The sequence below is a fragment of the Marmota monax genome, unplaced genomic scaffold, assembly GCF_021218885.2.
Source record: "Marmota monax isolate L192 unplaced genomic scaffold, Marmota_monax_Labrador192_F-V1.1 WCK01_AAM20220418_F8-fsc00231, whole genome shotgun sequence".
Taxonomy (NCBI): domain Eukaryota; kingdom Metazoa; phylum Chordata; class Mammalia; order Rodentia; family Sciuridae; genus Marmota; species Marmota monax.
Genome location: NW_026693458.1, coordinates 2,260,205 through 2,279,315, shown reverse-complemented (window position 1 = coordinate 2,279,315; position 19,111 = coordinate 2,260,205). Strand labels below are relative to the sequence as shown.

The 19,111-nt window shown below is 40.3% G+C and overlaps 1 protein-coding gene across 1 annotated transcript in view; it reads right to left on the bottom strand.

The window, feature by feature from the left end:
* Positions 1-19,111, bottom strand: part of LOC124101634 (contactin-associated protein-like 3) — a 209,584-nt gene that overhangs the window by 48,420 nt on the left and 142,053 nt on the right. Inside the window, exons 10-13 of the mRNA XM_058583459.1 lie at positions 16,121-16,292; positions 11,776-11,882; positions 8,594-8,713; positions 2,867-3,067 (exon numbers count right to left, since the gene is read on the bottom strand). Of these exons, the coding sequence (XP_058439442.1) occupies positions 2,867-3,067; positions 8,594-8,713; positions 11,776-11,882; positions 16,121-16,292 (600 nt within the window). The remainder of the gene's footprint in view (positions 1-2,866; positions 3,068-8,593; positions 8,714-11,775; positions 11,883-16,120; positions 16,293-19,111) is intronic.

Here is a 19,111-nt window from a genome sequence, read left to right as displayed (position 1 = left end):
ATCCCAAAGTGGAACATAAAATATAAAATATTTTATATAAAATATAAACCACTAGAAAAAAATTTTTTAAAATCTTTAGGATTTAGAGTTAGAGAAAGAATTCTTAGACTTCACAGCAAGTGTACAACCCACAAAAGGGGAAAAAAACCGATAAATCCGACCTCATCAAAAGCAAAACTTTTGCTAAAGCATAAGGAGGATGTGGAAGAAATCAAAGTCTTATAAAGTGAAAGTTTGGGGAATGTAAACTAGTATGGCCACCCCAGAAACCCCTTGGGCACCTTTTTTTCCTTTATAAAATTATCCATGTAATTACCCAACAATTGCACTCTTGGCCATTTTGATCCCAGGAAAATGACACTGATGATCACACATTCATAATGCGTACAACGTTCTAGTGAATTTCAAGGGGATTATGCTGAGTGAAAAAGTCCATCCCCAAAGTTTCTACTTTCTGATTCCATTTATATAACATTCTTCAAATGGAAAATAAATGGAGAACAGATTAGTGGTTGCCAGGGGTTACCGCTGATGAGCAGGAGGTGGAAGCAGGTGTGGATACTGAGCCAGAGGAGGCTCATGCCGATGGAAATCTTGTGTATCTTGACTGACAAGGTTGTGATACTGCACTGAAGTTTTGCAAGACATTACCACTGGGAGAACTGGGTAAAGGTACTCGGGTTCACTTGATGATTTCTCATAAGTGTATATGAATGTGCAGTTGGCTCAAATTTTCAGTTGCAAAAGAAAACAGGAAAACTTTCAATGACTGGAGTAGGATACTTCATTTTCTCAATTATTTTAGCCCCTAACGTAGTAGTTTCCAAAAGATCACCTGAAGATCTTTTTTAAAATTCCAAGCCCAGGCTGTTCCTCAGATCAGTTAAATTGTAATTTACAGGTATAAGACATTTGCAAAGTCAAATGTTACTTCATTTACAGTGTTGCAAGGCGTCAGATTAAAGTTCTTTCTGACTTGCTTGTACACATTATAAGGCAAAGCAGATCAGAGCTCGCATCCTAAGGAAAGTTCAGCCCATGTTACCCTTCTATGTCATCTCTTCCCTAATCAGGAGCTTCTGAAAGGTTTAGGTTCATTCTACATGTCTGTCTAGGTTAAGTTTATATTTAAAATTCTCCAGTGGCCCCTTTGCCACAATAACTCTAAGGCATAGAAAAATGACACTACATTTTTCCTAATGTAGTTTTAGAAATGTATCTTATTTCACTTTTAATTATCCATTCTCCAAATTCATCTTGTATCTAGAAATAAAACCAAATGGACAACGGCTGGCGAGTGCATCGATTAAATCCCAACCCCAATGGGAGGGTCTGTGCATACCTGTGTAGTGTACAGCGTACAGGCTGGTCCACGCATACCGTGCTTGCTCACTGACACATCAGGAAATATTGTTTACTGGTTCCATTAGAGGTCACTCCCATGTGACTTGTACCCTTTCTTCCCCATGCCTGGCTTTCCCTGGTAACTATCTAGTATGTTTTGTTCCATAGTCCTGGTCTGGCTTACTATAATCATCTTTCTCACTGATTAAACTTCAACCATGATGAATTAACAAATACTTGAACCTAGTCATGACAACTATAAATATAAAAACCTGGAGAGCTGGGAATGAGAATAAAACTACAGAGCTGGGAGTGAGGATTACTTATTTCCTGAACTTCATGTAGTTTATCTCATTTATGTAGGACTCCATGAGATCAGTTCAGTGTCTCTGAAGAATAAACAGATGCAAAAGATTAAGCAATTGCTTGAATTTCTGCAGATGCTACAGAATAGACTTGGACTTCAAACTTAGATGTGAGATGAAACAAGTCCTTTGCTCTTTTTAGTCAATGGAACCAGCAAATAGGCATTCAAAGGAGACTAGATCACTCTGAGAAGGGACCCAAGTGAGGACTGCATAGATCTAGACAACAGGTAAGATTCAAGGGTGAAAGGCAGGAGGGGGGCCATCCAAGCAGAGAAAGTAGCAGGAAATTTCTGGCACAGAGAAGAACTGTGGTCTGGAATGTTCCACGGGGGCCAACTGACCAGGAGCCATGGGGATTAGGGGAGGCAGTACAGGTATGTGACAGTGATTCTGAAGGACACATCTGCAACTGAGAGTCACACACCAATACCTTTCAATGCATTTGAATAGAAGATTGTAGATTAAAATGTTAAGAGTGGCTTTACTATGCTGCTAACTTACACTAGTTTAGATTGCTGAATTTCTAAAAAAAAGAAAGACAAATCTCAGTATTTACTAATGAAAATAAAGCACTTGCTAAAAAAAAAAAAAGAACAACTTTATTGGGGGGGGGGCATCAAAGAGTTCTGTAAGAGACTGTGGGAGTCCCTAAAAGGAGGGAGAAACATCTACTTAAGAGCAGAAGGTTATGATGCAAGCAGGGCTTCCTCAAGATAATCTGCATTTTTGAAGATGAAGATAGTACATTGGATAACCTGGGGAAATGGATGAGAGACCAGCCGGAAAACTCTTGTAATAACTTCAGTAATTATTCCGTCTCCGACATACGGGAGTGGTGGGGCTGGGAGTGACAGGTGGACCTACTGAGAAAATCTGAAGGGAGGGATCCAGCGTTACAGGTGGATTGAGGGGTAGATTTTGAACAGAGTGGGGAGGTGGATTGGTTCCAGCTGGTCTCCAGAAAGAACTGTTAACCCTCACCCACCCTAAAACCCCACTCTCCTCTAATTGTCAAAGCTGGCATCTGTAATTAGCAAAGTTGCTTTGATTAAAAAAAAAAAAAAAAAAAAAAAACATGTCACTAGTCCTGCACGCTGAGCGTCCATCCCGTGAGGAGGGCGCCCTGCAGCGCGGTCCCAGGCAGGGGTCCTTACCTCGTGGGTCTGCGGGGGGCCGCCCGGAGCCACAGCGCAGAGCCAGCTGCTGCTCACAGCGCTCCGCCAGGGCCACCGCTGCCCGCAGCTGCCCCGCGCTGGCCGCGTAGGCGAAGGTCACCGAGCGTGCGTGCCCCCGGGGGCCGCCTCCGATGGTCACCTGGTCTGGGCCACCGTGCCGCACCACCGTCCACGCGGCGTCTGCGAAGCAGAAAGGGGCAAAGAGGAGGCGTCACAGCGGGGCAGGAGTCAGAGGCTGCGAAACACCTTTTATTTCAATTAAGTCTTTCCCGCGTTTTTCTTGGTGCACTGTAGCTGAACATGCTGGGGTTTGTCGTTACCCATTGGTGCCTGCACCAATATACCCAGATAATTAGGCCAATGCCACTCTTCAGCACTTCCCCTCTGTCCCCTCCTCCCCTCCTCGGGTCCCTTTCCTCTGCTTTTCATGAGATCCCAACCCCCACCCCCATCTTTCTTTTCCTCTCTAGCTCCACATATGAGAGAAAGTCTACAATCCTTGACCTTCTGAGTTGGGCTAATTTCACTTAACATAATCGTCTCTAGTTCCATCCATTTTCCTGCAAATGACATAATTTCATTCTTCTTTATGGTCGAATAAAACTCCATTGTGTGTGTATATACCTCATTTTCTGTCGCCATTCATCAGTTGACTGACACCCAGGCTGGTTCCACAGTTTAGCTACTGAGAACTGTGCAGCTATCAACATGGGTAGGCATGTGTCACTGCAGGATATTGACTTTAATTCTTCACGATGAATACCCACACGCGGTCTAGCTGGGCATATGGTGGTTCCATGCCTAGTCTTTGAGGAAACTCCATACTGATTTCCATAGTGGTTGTACTAATTTACAGTCCCACCAACGGTGTAAAAGTGTTCCTTCTCCTCCCCATCTTCTCCAGCATTTATTATTGTTTGTGTTCTTGATGGCTGCCATTCTCACTGCTGTGAGATGAAATCTCAGTGTAATTTTGGAGGAAAATGCAAATAAAAAACTACACTGAGATTTCATCTTAATTAAGTTTTTAATCAAAATTTGAATTACTGCGAGTTCGCAGTGAACTTTTTGCCTTGGATTTGTTTAGCAACGCATTAGCCAGAATTCAGATTCAAAGAGAAGAATATATTGGGAGAACTGATGATTAAATTTCTGTGACTTGTCTAATAATATAATGCAAAAATCACTTTTTATATCAACATAAAAATGAGGCTAAACTGGGCATGACCATATATCTTTTGTGCTCAGTATTTTCCTCATCTGTGTGTTTTCCTTATTATCAAATAAGTTTATAAAAGATGCATTTGGGGATGATGGGACCTACAGATTGATGAACTACCACAGGAAGCAACTTTGTTCAAAGCCTATCAACTTCTCAGTAAGCAAGCCCTGAAGAATGACATGCTTTGGGCATCCCATAGAGCGTCCAGGCAGTAATCCTGGCCATCTGTCCATCTGATGATAATTTCTGATGTATTTCTGTTGTGTTGATCACTTGAATTTGTTTTCTTTTACTTTTGTCTGTTTCTTGTGGTACTGGGGGTTGAACCCAGAGGCACTGTACTACTGAACTAAACCTCCAGCCCTTTACATATTTTTACTTTGAGAAAGGGCTTTGCTAAATTGTGCAGGCTGGCCTCCAACTTGTAATCCTTCTGCCTCAGCCTCCCAAGTCTCTGGGATTACAGGCTATGTGCCACCACACCCAACCATTAGATTTGTTTTGGTAAAATAACAAACAAACAAACAAAACAAGTGTCTTCCAAGGGAAGAACTTTAGGTTCTTTCGTTTTCCCACCAAGGGACCTCATGCCTGATGGTGTAAAGTATTGCCCAGCTGCATGGATAGCTATGGGTCAGTGGACAAGGACCTGCTTTGAAGTCACTCCAGTTCAACTACTTCAATACTGCCTGGTCCTTTAGCTTCTTAAAAAAAAAGACATATTTAGCATAATGGACACTCTACATAGGAGTTTTACAAACTGTAGGAATGGGGAAAATTCATATGGATATACATTTTTAAGAATTCAAAATCAAAGCAATGTAGTACGTGTGTTTTTTGTTGTTTGTTTTTGGGGTTTTTTAGTCCAGGAATTGACCAAAAGGATACTTAACCACTGAGCCATATCCCAACCCTTTTTATGTTTTATTTTAAGACAAGGTCTCTCTGAGTCGCTTAGGGCCTCGATAAGTCGCTGAGGCTGGCTTTGAACTTGCAACCCTCCTGCCTCAGCCTCCCCAGTCACTAGGTTTACAGGTGTGTGCCACCATGCCCAGCTATATTAGGTTTTCTATTGAGAAATCACCCTCCCATCCTGTCACATCTCAGGATTTTTAATAACTTGGTTTCCAAATGTGTGTAAGAGAAGTTTAACAGTCTTACCGCTGCTCACCATATCAAAATAACAAACCATATTCCCACCATATCAAAATAACAAACAGAGGCACAAGGAAGCCAGCAGTATGGTTGGAACAACCCTTTGGCCATGGTTCCTATGGAGAGCACAGTGTCCACGAAGGGACGGAAAGGACGGACACAACCTGTGAACTGAAGGAGGGAACGCAGGCTTGAATTCAATGACCGCGGCCTGCTGTCCTCATAGAGGGGCCACCAAGGTCTCCTGCAGCAATCTCAGTTCCGAGGCTCTTTCCTTTCATAAGGTTCTCAGCATGAATTTCTTTTCATTTTAGAATCTTTAAACTCCTGGCCATCCTGTGTGCATGACTCCTACTCTCCATTCACCTCCAGGTTTCTCCTGTCGACTGGATCAAATACACAGACACCTGACACTCAGTAGGGCCTTGAAGATAATCAGTCATGTGCCATTTTGGGTCCTGAGTCATGGTTTGATGGTCCTGGGTAGCTCCGTTTAATAGATTTGCAGTCATGCATGATCACAGTGTAATAACAGAAAAACAGGTTGAGATCTACCTGGAAAACTGCTGCCCCAGAGAGCAGAAAGGTAATCTGTGGGCATCATGAGACTTACACACCTGTAAAGCTCTTCTTCCTTGTGTGATTTCTGTTGAGAAGTCAGATATGATTCTTATCTTTGCTCCTGTGGAGGTGAGGTGGGTTTTTGTTGTTGTTATTGTTATTGTTTTGTTTTTTTTTCTGACTTCTGTCAAGGTTTTTTCTTTACCTTTGATGGCCCACAGTTTGAATATCCATGCCTAGGCGTGGTTTTACATTGGCAGTGGTGGTAGCATATCCTGTTTTAGTGCTCTTTGAACTTCCTGGATCTGTGATGGGTGTTTTGACAAGAATTCATGAAAAATCCTAGTTGTTATTGCTTCAAAATTGGCTTCGGTTCCTTTCTTTATTTCTTCTCCTGATATTCCGTTTACATGGAAGTTACACCTTTTATAATTATATCACAATTCTCAGATATTCTGGGTTTAGTTTTTTCAGTCTTTTTTCTTTAATCTCTTGGCTTTTCAGTTTTGGAAATTTCTATTTTGATATCCCCAAACGTAGAGATTTCTTTCCTCTGCTATATCCAGTCTCCTAATGAACTCATCTGAGGCATGTTTTCATTTTTGTTCCAATAGTTGGATTTCTGGCATCTCTTTTTCCTTCTTTTTGAGAATTCCCTCCTCTCTGATGCATGGCTCCTCTGCTCTTGCATGCTGTCTGCTTGGTCTCTTACACCATTAATCTGTTAGTCCCAGTGGTTTTCAGTTCCTAGTCTGCTAATTCTAACATCCCTGCCGTATTGGAGTCTGTTTCTATGGCTCCCTCTTTCTCTTTTGAATTATGTTTTCTGCTGTTTGTTTTGCCTTGAAATTTTTTCCTGATAGCCAGGGGTGATGCATTTGGTCCAAGTCATGCTGCCACCAGACCTTTAGTGAATCAAGTGAGATGCAGCCAAGGGGAGGGCCTGTGTGATGCCATCATGAGCCTGGGACTCTGCACTGTGGCCTCAGCTCCCTCCCCAGCACCCTCAGGCATTACCCTTTTCCTCCTTAGGCTAGGCTCTGAAACCTAGCCCAATAGTTTAGGCTCTGAAAACATTCTTTCTCAAGGGCAGGTCAAGGAGAATAGAATGCTCTGGTGAGTGTTTCCAGATGATTCTTTCTCCACTTATCCTTCTGGAAGCATGAGGAGATTTTCCTCCAATATCACTGTAAGAAACAGGTCAAGCTCCTGAAAATTGCAGCTCACAGCATAAGGATCCTTCTCTGACTGCAAATCTCTATTCCCAGACTTGTCTCCGCAGGGACTCCAGCCATTTGTCAATCACCTTTTAGGTTTTCCCACCCAGGCACTGGTGTGCCTGGGGCTTTCTGCTCTGGGAAGTGGTGATTCTCTGTGTCTGCCTGTTTCTCTCTCCAATGGGGGGGGGGGCAGCAGTCTGCTCTGCAACTTCACATCTTTGCTAGATCTAGGAAGAGTCATTGATTTTTCATTTTGTCCAGTTTTTTACTTAGTAAGATGGAGCGGTGACTTCCAAACTCCTTAGCAAGACAGATGGAAGCCACTGGCTCCTGAAAGCTTATTACTCTACATGCATTTTTCAAGCGAGTGGAACAATATTTGACAACAGCACCTTTTTTTAATTGCTTTTGCTTAATCTGCTATAAGCAATGCAACCTCCAGAGAGAAGATGACTTTTTCTAGGGGAGTTTAGTGATTCCTCTGTCATTAACTAGATTTTGTCGTTAGATGCCTCCCTTACCAACTTCACCAAGCCTCATTCTTCTCATCTTAAAACAATGACAAGATCCTTGCAAGTGTGACCTTGGTTGAGTCCTTTGATATTTGCCAAGACCACTTTACTGCAAGAGCCCATTGTGAAGAAGCTGAACCACAGCAAGGGATCCCCGGGAAAGCTGCATGACTGGGTGCTGGACCCTTCTCACATTAGTATGATTGTTAGAATCAGGGAGTTTAGGAGATGGTGAGTTTCTGTTGGTGGGACTTCTGTATTTTATATCTTCAGCACTTTGCTGATCACGTGGTTCTAAATTTTTGGAATATTCACATTTTAAACATTCTTTGGCAATCTTCACTAAAGCATTTTAAATTTCTATGTACTTTCAATTGTCTGTTTCCTTCTTTTCTAGGTGTTTGCTGGTCCATTTGGTCACTGTCCAATTTCACAGGACTTCACAACCTTTTCTCTCACACTAAATGAGAACTATTTATTTCACATTTCTTCTTTCCAGAGAGCCCCCTGAAATTTGCTAGAGCAGATTTCTGTAAAAATTTAGTTACCTAAGAGGCATTTTACGGCAACCTTCAACAATCAAGCTGTGTTCATTCGTAATAATACCTAAACCAGGAGTGGTTTTATAATATTAACACAAATCAGATTTCTTTTATTGTAAAAATTACATGCTATTGAAGATATATATACACACACATACATACATATCTTATTTCTTAGTACTTTTAAAGATCTCTTTTTTGTTCTAAATTTTTAAAATATGTAAAATCACAGAACCAAAGCTTTATATGTCATCATGGTGCATATGAAAAATATGTAATTGTGACAAGTGTTGCAGCCATAGCAGAACATTAAGTTTCACCCATAACCCAACCAAGGTAAATAAGAAATACAAGGAAGTTTTATTGACAATAAAATTAGCCAATATATCAAGTTGTATGTTTTAACAATGCTGCCAACTAGCAAATCTCTCCCTGGTGTATCCTGATCATGGGCATAAACAGTTGATATCCAGGTCTGAAGGTTATTAACGTACCTGTCATGTTGCAGTACACCAGAAACGGTCCCAGGGGGCCACTTCCATCAGCATCAATATAGTAAAGCCCAGAAGGACTTCCTCGGTGCTTGTGGGCTTCGCAGGACTGCTCATACAGCGCTGTAGGAGAACACCATCCATCAGAAGCAGAAGGGATCCCTCAATTGGTTTAATTAGTGTCCAAAGGTTTCCATTTCTGAATTACAGACACATGATACATATTATCTGACATCATTTTTATTAGTTTGTATGACATTATATTTGATTAGGTAGAAGACAGAAAGGTGACATATTATAAATTAAATTTACTTTCACTAACAAAGGAGAAGGATGTTAGCAAGTCAAGATGGATTTAAGTGTTGAACATCGTTAGGTGCTGAACAAATATTTGGCATATAGTTCTATTTGAAGAAAAAGGAAAAAGGGTACTGGTGACTAAAATGAAGATTTTCATGGGAATGTGAGGTCACTGGGCAATGGCTAGGGATTGTATTTTCTCTATGTAAACAGAGGTCACTGGACAATGTCTAAGGATTGTATTTTCTCTATGTAAATGTTCTCTTGCTTTTGAGCAAGGAAGATGAAGATTCTGAAGCCTAGTGTCAAAAATTTGAAGGGGCATTTTAGAGAAATCTGTGAATCTGAATCCTATCTGCTGTGGATTCATGATTCTATTCAAATTCCCTCCCTTACAGAACAGCTTAACCTCCTCCAGCAGCCTAATACCTTCCAACAAGTCATGCCACTTCCAACCCCCTCATGGTTTAAAGCTATAAATTCTCTGCCATTTAGTAAAACCTCAGGATACATTTTTCAAGATTGCTTAAATCTGTGTTTTCCTGCACTGCAATTCTAATTAGCCCCCAATCTGCATAATTTTCTTTGTTCTGGATGAGGTTGACTTATTCTGGGTCCGCAGCAAAGCCCAAGGAAGGGGATGAGAGTTATTCTCTCTCATTTTGCAAAACAGGAGGAAAAAAACTTTGCAAGAGGACATCTTAAATCTAAGCAATCTTAAGGTAAATACAACCAGCTATCAAATGAGAATGGCCCCACGGTAAATGGTCCAAATCAACAGAGTTATTTAACAAACTTCTTAGATGAAAACACAAGTAGGATAGATTGCTTTTCTGTCATTCTTTCCCACTTGTATATTTATTTAAATGCACAAACTTATAAATGCCTGCTCAGATTCATTCATATTAATGACAATGATTAGACCTGCATAGTTAACAAATAGGAGAATTCTTGTTTTATATTAATTTTTTGACTTAAATGACAATGTGTACACATATACTTATATGAGTGTCCCAAACAAAAATGACCTGTTATAACTCTAAGCAGTCTTGTCTCACGGTCCTTGACTGTGGGCTTGGTGAAATTTCACCTTTGCTTGGTGTACCTCTTTGGAAGCCACAACTATGGAGAACCACAATTAGCAACCAAATCATTACATCAGAGTGAAATCTGAATAGCTCCTCTTCAAATTTCTGATATTTTCCCTCAGATTTCCTCTGAGTTACATTTGCAGCAGAGATGGCCGTGGACTGTCTGCTCCCTTGAGAAGCTCTTGTCCAGATCCTCAAGCTGGGAGCATAGGATTCTCCCTGAGCCTCATTTGCATGCAGAGAGCAGAGTTAATAACACTCCACACCCTGCCTTCCTGTTACAGTTTTTATAAAAATCAAATTAAAGAAGTCACAAGGAGTTGCTATAAGTTTCAAGTAGAACCTCAGTGCAAAGGAATTGAAGTGATGATTTCCTATCTTACACCGTTTCCTTAAAGACCCAGGGAAGGGCAAATTGTTTGCAAGGAGACGTGGAGAAATGTCAGCAGAGATGCACAGAAAGAAGAGACCTTTAAAAGTTCAAACAACAACAACAAAAAAGGGTGTGTGTGTGTGTGTGTGTGTGATATTTTCAAGGCTTCTGGCACGTTCTAATCATTAACAAATTAGTGGTCAATAAACTAGTCTGGGCTTTAAAAGATAGAGGATGATTCTTCACTAAAGACAGATGACGTCTACTTGGGAGAGGCAGTATAGACAAGTTATAGCAAGTCACCTAGAAGTGCTTCCTACAGTGTCTATTAGGAGCACGTGCAAAGCTGGTTCAAACAGACCTCTGGGCTCCATCCCAAGAGATTCAGGTCCAATAGGTTTGGATAAGACCTGAGGTTCTTTATTTATAACACATTCCCAGTGACTCTGAAGCTTCTGGTATGAGGAGCACCCTTCAAATGCTGGAGCTAAGGCTCTAGAGCCTACTTCCTCAAGTTCAAATCCTCAGGGTGCCTTTAAGTAGCCTAAAGGTCAAGTTACTTGACCTCTCTCTGTCCACAGTTTGCAATGAGGATAATAATAGTACTTTATTCTTGAAGCTGCTTTAGGGTTAAATGAGTTAATTCATGCAAATCACTATTTGCATGAGGATAGATATATTTATGTACTCCATAAATGCATACTTTTATAATTATTCACTTATAATCATCCTTACCACCAAGGAAAATTACAGTTGTAAGAGACCTTAAAGGTCTGCTAGTTTTTAGCTGATATCTAATTGCCTCTTCTATAATTTCCATCCCATTATTTTTATACTTAATTTTATTACATTTAATAATAAATGTTGAAAGCCAGGCAACTGAGTATTTTTCCACTTTTCTTTGATTAAAAGGATTCTCAATTGAAACTACAGCCCAACTCAAGGAAAGGAATGAGTTGTGACATCATGCATTCCTGATTTAATCTAGCTTAATTCTACTCTTTACTTTTATTCTACCATACCTAATTCGTCATATTTACCAGCTTCTTTTGTGTAACCGACTTAGTACTCCATATTTCTGTACACTGTCTCAACACCCTTGTATTAAATGAGCTTGGGGTTGGGGACAAAGCTCAGTGGTAGAGTGCTTACCAGCATGCATGAGGCTCTGGGTTTGATCCCCAACATGGTGGGGGATAACTAATTAATGATAAAATAAAGTGAGGTGGTTTAAATATAATCTAGAAATTAATTATTATTAAATATTTATTAATTGATAATATTAATAATTAATTACTTTTAATTAATAAAGACTTATTTGAATATGTGATCGCAAAGATGCAGGCACACATAAACAATGAATGAAAAGGAAATGAAGTGACAAAGACACAGAAATGAGGACAATGAGGTGGAAGGCTTACGGGAATGGCAGGTCTCTCCAGTGTAACCTGTGCCCTCGCAGTTGCAGGAGAAGGTGTCCCAGGACTGGGCACATGCACCCCCATGTTCACAGAAGCTGGGCAGGCATCTGTAAGGAAACAGATACGGCTGTAGTCTCCTTGGTGAGTCTGCATAAAATAAAAATCCTCTTTACTAAAAATAGATTAATGCAAAAGTATAGCAACCCAAGAAAATGCCATGTTACTAGTGATTTGTCATCAAGATTTTCTGGTCACCATGATATATTTATTTAAATACATTTACTGGCCTATAACTGATCATTATGTATCTTTGACAACTTTCAACACGTCATATTTTTTTGTTGTTGTGACAAAATACTAACTTAATGTGTGGCTGGCAAAATCAACTACAAATATAAAATTTGCCACGCATTATACTTCATTGTGGACATTTTTCAAAGAAGAGGAGACAGAGAAGGAGGAGAGGAAGACAGGAGCACCTTCCATCATAATGCAACATAGCTCCAGGAATCGTGAAGAACATTTAACTTAGGTCCACGTGTTGCCCTTTAGATTTAGAATGGGTGATCAATTAATGGTAGATTTAACAATGTTAAGATCCATCTGTGGATTCAATGCAATGTCTATAAAATTGTCAATGGCTTTAAATTTTTATTTTTAGAAATAGAAAAATTTATCCTAAAGTACATGGGGAGTCTCTGGGGACCCCGAATAGCCAACACAATCATGATAAAAAACAGAGTTGGAGTTCTCGCACTTTCAGAGCTTTCTGGATTCTGTTGCATCCCACTGTAAAGTTGCAGAGGCTGTTCCAGCCTACTGGCCTCCAGGTTCTTAGAAGAACTTGGAGAAGGGTGCTGGGTGAACGGGCAAGTTTCTAAGCATAGTGTGGAGATTCCAGGGAGAAATGGTGGCCTCCCAGAGGCTGTGTTGGGATCTGCCCCTGCCCACCTTGTCCCATGGCTGAGAATGCTGCTCAGGAGATAGGAGGGAAGTGAAGGACCTAAACACCACTGGCCTTCTGCGCTGTAGGCCCAGCACTTGGAGGCCAAGGCTGCGAGGGGAAAAGCAGTGTGTACTGGAAAGGCAGGTGCAGGGGAGCTAGGACCTGGCCCTGCCTGCAGGGGCCCAGAGCAGGAGCCGGAGAGGGGCGGGGAGGAGGGAAGTGAGACCTCCTGCTTGTGGCTGGAGGACCAAGGCGAGGCAGGAAGCTACCATGTGGACACTGGCAGGAGTCTCCAGGGGCTTCAAAGGGATCCTTCCAGGAAACTGAAAAGGTTGTGGAAGAAGAGATCACGAAATTACCTGCCCGTGCCCCCAGCACCCCCACGTGCTGGCACCCCAGCAAAGTACCACAAGTTTAAGGTCAAGATTTTGACTAATTACCTCAAGTTAAGGAGAGTTTAGTCTAAGAGGAGAATAATTATGGGCAATCAGCATCACAATTTTCAAATATTTCAAGGGTCAAAGTATGACAGGTATCCAAAGCAATGAGTAGATGTCAGACTGACAGGTAAGAAGGTGGGAGGCCGGGGTGGAGGAGGCCCATTGGCAGGTGTCCTCCTCCCCTTCCCATTCTCCTTGCCCATGCCCCTCTTCCCCTTCTCGTTAACATATGGAAAATTTTAAGATCAACCTGACTTGAAGATTCCACAAATCATAAGAAGATTACAAACCACTGCTGATAATGTAGTTTTACTTAAAATATCTTAGAAGAACTATTAAGTGATCAGAAACATATGAGCAGGCTCATCATAATTTTTTTCAACTAAACATGTCAGTAATTTTACTTGTAGTACAGAGAAGCCACCCAGAGTAAAGGAGACTAATGCTGGAGAAAGTGTGCAGAGGTGGGGAGCCTGTGCCACCTGGCAGTTCTAGTGGGGAGGTAGCAGGCCTTCCTGTTCAGGGAGCTCCAGGTGGCCTGGACCATGACACAGGGCATGGAAGGCAAAGGTGGACTTTTTTTTTTTTTTTTAACGCTAAGGTCATGAGAGTCTGAAGGAAGAGGCCGTGCTCTGCAGCATGTCATCCTGAGTACACGTGGCTGTTTTTTGCTTAGCCTAAAATTTTGGTAAAAAAGGCGACTTCATATCCCGTACCTTTAGTAGGCTTTTTAGTTTTGGTGTTTGAAGGACATATTTCTATTTTGTGAATTAAAATAATTTTTAATTCCCCAAAAGGGCGAGAGTGGTTCATAGACCTGTGTTCAGGATATTTAGAGGTGAGTTTTCAGGATTTCCAAACTGAATGAGAAGGGAAATAGCAAAGCTCTTTTACTCTTTAGAGTATCACTTGGTAGCACCAGGTTTCCCATTTTTATTGCTTATGATATGTAGTTGTTTTAAAAACATGTTGAAGGGCTGGACTCTATACACTGACCCAAGAATGAAAGAGTGAATAACCCACATTTGTAATCCCATTTGAAAAGAATTTAAAAGTGTTCTTTAAAACCCTTCTCTGAGCCGGGCACAGTGGCATACACCTGTAATCCCAGTGGCTCTGGAGGCTGATACAGGAGGATCATGAGTGAGCCAGCCTCAGCAAAAAGTGAGGTGCTAAGCAACTCAGGGAGACCCTGTCTCTAAATAAAATACAAAATAGGGCTGAGGATGTGACTCAGTGGTTGAGTGCCCCTGAGTTCAATCCCTGTTACCAAAACAACAGGATAATAGCAACAAACCCTTCTCTGAAGTGTTACAGCGCACAGTGGCTGAGGCAGCATATCATGGCGGAACACATGACAGAGGAAGCTGCTCACCTCATGGCAGCCAGGAAGCAAAGACAGGAAGGGGCGGGTCCCAACTTCCCCTTCCAGGGCACGCCCCCAGTGACCTAACTTCCTTCCTCTAGGCCCCACCTCCTGAGGTTTCTCCATTCCCACCTGAGGAAGCCGTTAACACATCCAAACCATAGCGCTGCATAACAGATAAGATGTGAACAGATCACATCTGGGGTCTTTGACAAGATATCAATGACTTACAAAAGGAGAAAATCACACATTTGCATCACAGCTGAGCTGACTGCCCTCAGTCCTCACAGTGAGAGCCCTGGGATACCTCCCCGTGAGCCTCTGTTGGCTGAGGGTCCTGCATCTTGCCTGGTGAGCTGGTGCCCAAAGAGCAGGTGACCAGCTCCATGGCATATCTCCAGACACAGGTGACCAGCTCCCAACCACCATCCCCATGACACAGCCTGGTCCCGTCCATGCAGTCCTGAGTCTCTGCCAAGAATTCCAACCCCACAGGCAAAAGTAGGAGTTATTGGGAACAATTGTTTTGTGATACACTCTTCCTCCTTGACTGGCTGTTTTCCTACAAATCAACAGAAGTTTCAAGGGGGAAATTATTCTTGGTTAAATCAAGTTCTTAGTAGTGAAAATTTCAATCCGTAGAAATTATTTTCTTTTAAAATATCACTATGCTTTGTAAACCGAAACATGTTTAGGGGGAGAAGACAGTTTTATGGCTAATGTTTAAAGCAGAATGACTAACGAACTACTTATAAAGTAGAAGGCAGTAAGTTTGGACATTCTAAAATTTGTATTAACTTTTTATTTTTAATTTATAGCATTAATTCTTGGCTTTATTTTATTTTAATTGACATTAAAGCTGTATAGGTTTGTGGGGTACTGTGTGATGTTTCCACACTTATAGTTACGTGTCATAATCTGCATTAATTTATTGATGGCACATGCCAAGGGGAAGGCAATAAGGCATTTCATATAGAGAAATATCATTCAGGTAAGTGATTATAACTTTTCAGCCAAAAGTAATAGAGATAAGGCATAACTGGCAGTATGAACTGTGTGAAGGCTTAATTTTTAAAAATTAAAATATTTTTCTTGCAGTCTCCATATTTCACTGAGTTTGTCAGTACACAACTATCTTCACCAACCTCTGTGGCTCAAACTGTTACAGAGATTACTTCATATCTGCTCCATGGAATAGATTTGGTATTTGGTAGCTGACCCCACAAATGAAAACAACAGTGCCTTGTCCAGACACACTGCCCCTCAGCATGGCCACCCACAAGTGGCATGGTGGCCAGCACTGGGTTGATGACTAAGAGCCCAGTAACATGGGGCCATTTTTAGTTAAAATTCCTAAGGTATACATAAGCCTTTTTATTAAATGCTATCATTTGAAAAACACAGTTTATACAACTAAAAATGAAGGTTTTGAATCCTCACTGTAATATGACTATTTTATTCCCTGCAGAAAGATAGTAGATAAAAAGAGAGAATAAAATAAGAGAATGAAATTCACTTTTCCCCCATGCGTCTGCCTTTTTTTCCTTTTAGCTTTGGAGGCAGGGCTGCTGAGATGGCCCAGGAGGCCCCTACCTGTCGGTGATGCTGCAGGCGTCTATCTGAAGATCGCTGAAACTCCCCAGCGCCCCCTGCTGTACCGAGATGGGATCCACCACTGTGCCACCAATGGAGATGAGCCTCAGGCATCCTTGAAACCCTCCCAGAAGACTTGCACATCCAGAGCCTGAGCTGTTGTCGGGACAGCCTGCACACAGAGACAAAGACAGGAGGAAATCCACAACCTCACCAAGCTAGTCCACAGCATTTATTCTGAGGACTGCAGCTTCCCCTGTTTACGGATTCTTGAAGAATGAATTTTGATAGGAGGTGACACATTACATCACTCACTAGATAGGTGAGAAGGACACAAGTCAGAGTTGATCAAATGTCGGATAATACCTGGAATTCAGAAGTTTAAAAAGTGTGGGGGGGGTAAGATTTAAAATTCATGACAAGGAATTAATGTACATCAAAAAGAAGAGATGTTTGGCTTTTAAAATTTCATCGAAGAAGAAATAATATATTTTGGCATCATGTAGCATTAGTAAGAGAAATTAAAATGAAGGTGAAGTTAAAATAAGTCAAGTCATAGCCCATATTTCATGTAAGAGCCTCTGTATTTATGAAGTGTGGAAAATGCTACTTAAAAGTATAGTTGGATGCTCCTATGTATCTAAACATGTTTAATATCTACCCTGGAGATGTTTTTGTGTGTTAGAATGTGTGTGCATTTGAGAATATTTTAAAACTAGTTTTACATTGACTGAACAGAAATACTTAGATTGGCTTTTCTACTAACAGAATTATTTTGTTAGATGCTTTAGTCACATATATAACCAAAGACTACATTCTAGTGTTAACAACTTAGTACAAAAAGAAAAAGGAGACACCTCACTTCTAGGGCACATAATGATAAATAAAAGAACAGTATAGGCTGTTCCATGAGCGAACAGAAATTAAACAGACACTTGATCATTTCCAATATAATAAGTTAAATGTTAAAAGTCTCATCACACCCATCAACTAACTTACAAATGGTAATGCTTATGATATAATTTACCTTGACCGTGTGGGCTTTGTGGAAGAGCAATACTTACATTAACAAGTATGAGCAAGACCACAGCTTTGATTTGAATTAGGCAATATTACCCACACATAAATTCAAACATGTAGAAAATTAGTGATCTGAACTCTCCCACCATCTGCTGAGCTACAGTACATAACTTGATAATGGAACTTAGATTCACGTGTTGCCAGATTAAGAGAAGGGATAAAAGTGCACACTACTATTAAAGAAAGGAAAACATTACAAAGGGACTTGTTGCAGAATCAAATTACAAGGCATTTATCTAAAACAAGAGTCTGCAAATGTTTTCTGTAGGAGGCTAGGTAGTAATGCTTAAGGTTCTGAGGAGCACAATATGATCTCTATCAAATATTCTCCTTGCTTTTTCTTTTTCTTAACAACATTTTAAACATATGAAACAATTCTTTGCTTTGGCCTATATAATAAGTCATGGGTCATAGATGGTCTAATTTTGATTTAGTAAATATTGTTGTGATTATGAAATGGGTGCCTCATTTCTTAATGGCACAATGCCAAATACATCATAAATCAAATTAATAATTTTGATTGTGTATCATGAGATTTTAGCTTTTGAAATTTTTTATTATTTGCCCTATTTTTAAAAAAACTTGTTTGTGTTGACTGCACAGCATTATTCTTTTCAAGCTTATGGAATCTAATTTCTTTATTTTTTACATCATTTAAATATTAGGTATTGCCAGGTGCATGCCTATAATTCCAGCAGCTTGAGAGGCTGAGGCAGGAGGATGATGAGTTCAAATCCAGCCTCAGCAACTCAGCAAGGCCTGAAGCAACTCAGTGAGACCCTGTCTCTAAATAAAACACACACACACAAAAGGGGTGGGGATGTGGCTTAATGGTTCAATCTCTAGTACCTCCCCCCCAAAAAAGTAAATGCCATAGCTCTATGGGTTCTAGATTGATCTGTAACTTGGAATTTATTTCTTTATTTTACCAGTGTGACCAAAGGTACATTTATTTTCTAGCTTTTTATCATGGATTATTTAACATCTGTGCATTACTCAAGAACTATAATTCAAATAAAACCTCAAAGTATCAAACTTAATTCAACAATTGCTTGAAAAAAAAGAATTAAAGAATGATTACAGAACATAGGTGGTTTTCATTCATCTGTCTTTGACTTTATGTTATCGATCACTTGTACAATTTCAAAGAACAGGCAATGAAGATTCTTTTTATTGGAACCAAGGAATTAATTCAATCAATGAATGGAATGGAATAAAATCCTCTTAAAGCTTGCAATGCACAATGTTTGAGAAGAATCTGGAGTTGGGCACTGGAGTGCACACCTGTAATCCCAGCAACTTGGGAAGCTGAGGCAGGAGGATCACAAGTTCAAGGCCAGACTCAGCAACTTAGAGACCCTGTCTCAAAAATACAAAATAAAAGAGACTGCGGATGTAGCTTAGGTGGTAGGTGGGAGAACACTCCTGGGCTCAATATTCAGCAGCAGCAGCAGTAGTAGTAGTAGTAGTAGTAGTAATAATAATAGGATCATGTGGTCTTCAATGTATTAAACTGGGTAATGAACATTAGCTGTACCAGAGGCTGTTTCTATGTTAAGAAATGATCTATTTCTAATTCATGTGCATCAATTCAACTTAACCACTTTACATTGTAAAAATGGTTAAATCTATTGTTTTCCAAGGTTTACATTCAAATGGGTAAATTCAGTTAAATAGGCATGCATAGAGAAAATTCAAAATTTACTAAAAAAACAGACAAGCTCAAGAATATTTATAAAAGTAATTTTTATATAATTTTATAAAAAACAAAAGCAGAGAGGACAATTGTCTAACAATAGTCAAATTGAAGAGCAGAGGTAATAAATAAGATAGGTGTATTCATGTAATGGAATAGGTACATTCTTTTGAAAAATATTAAATATTTTCAAAATATTTTTGTAATGATCTTAG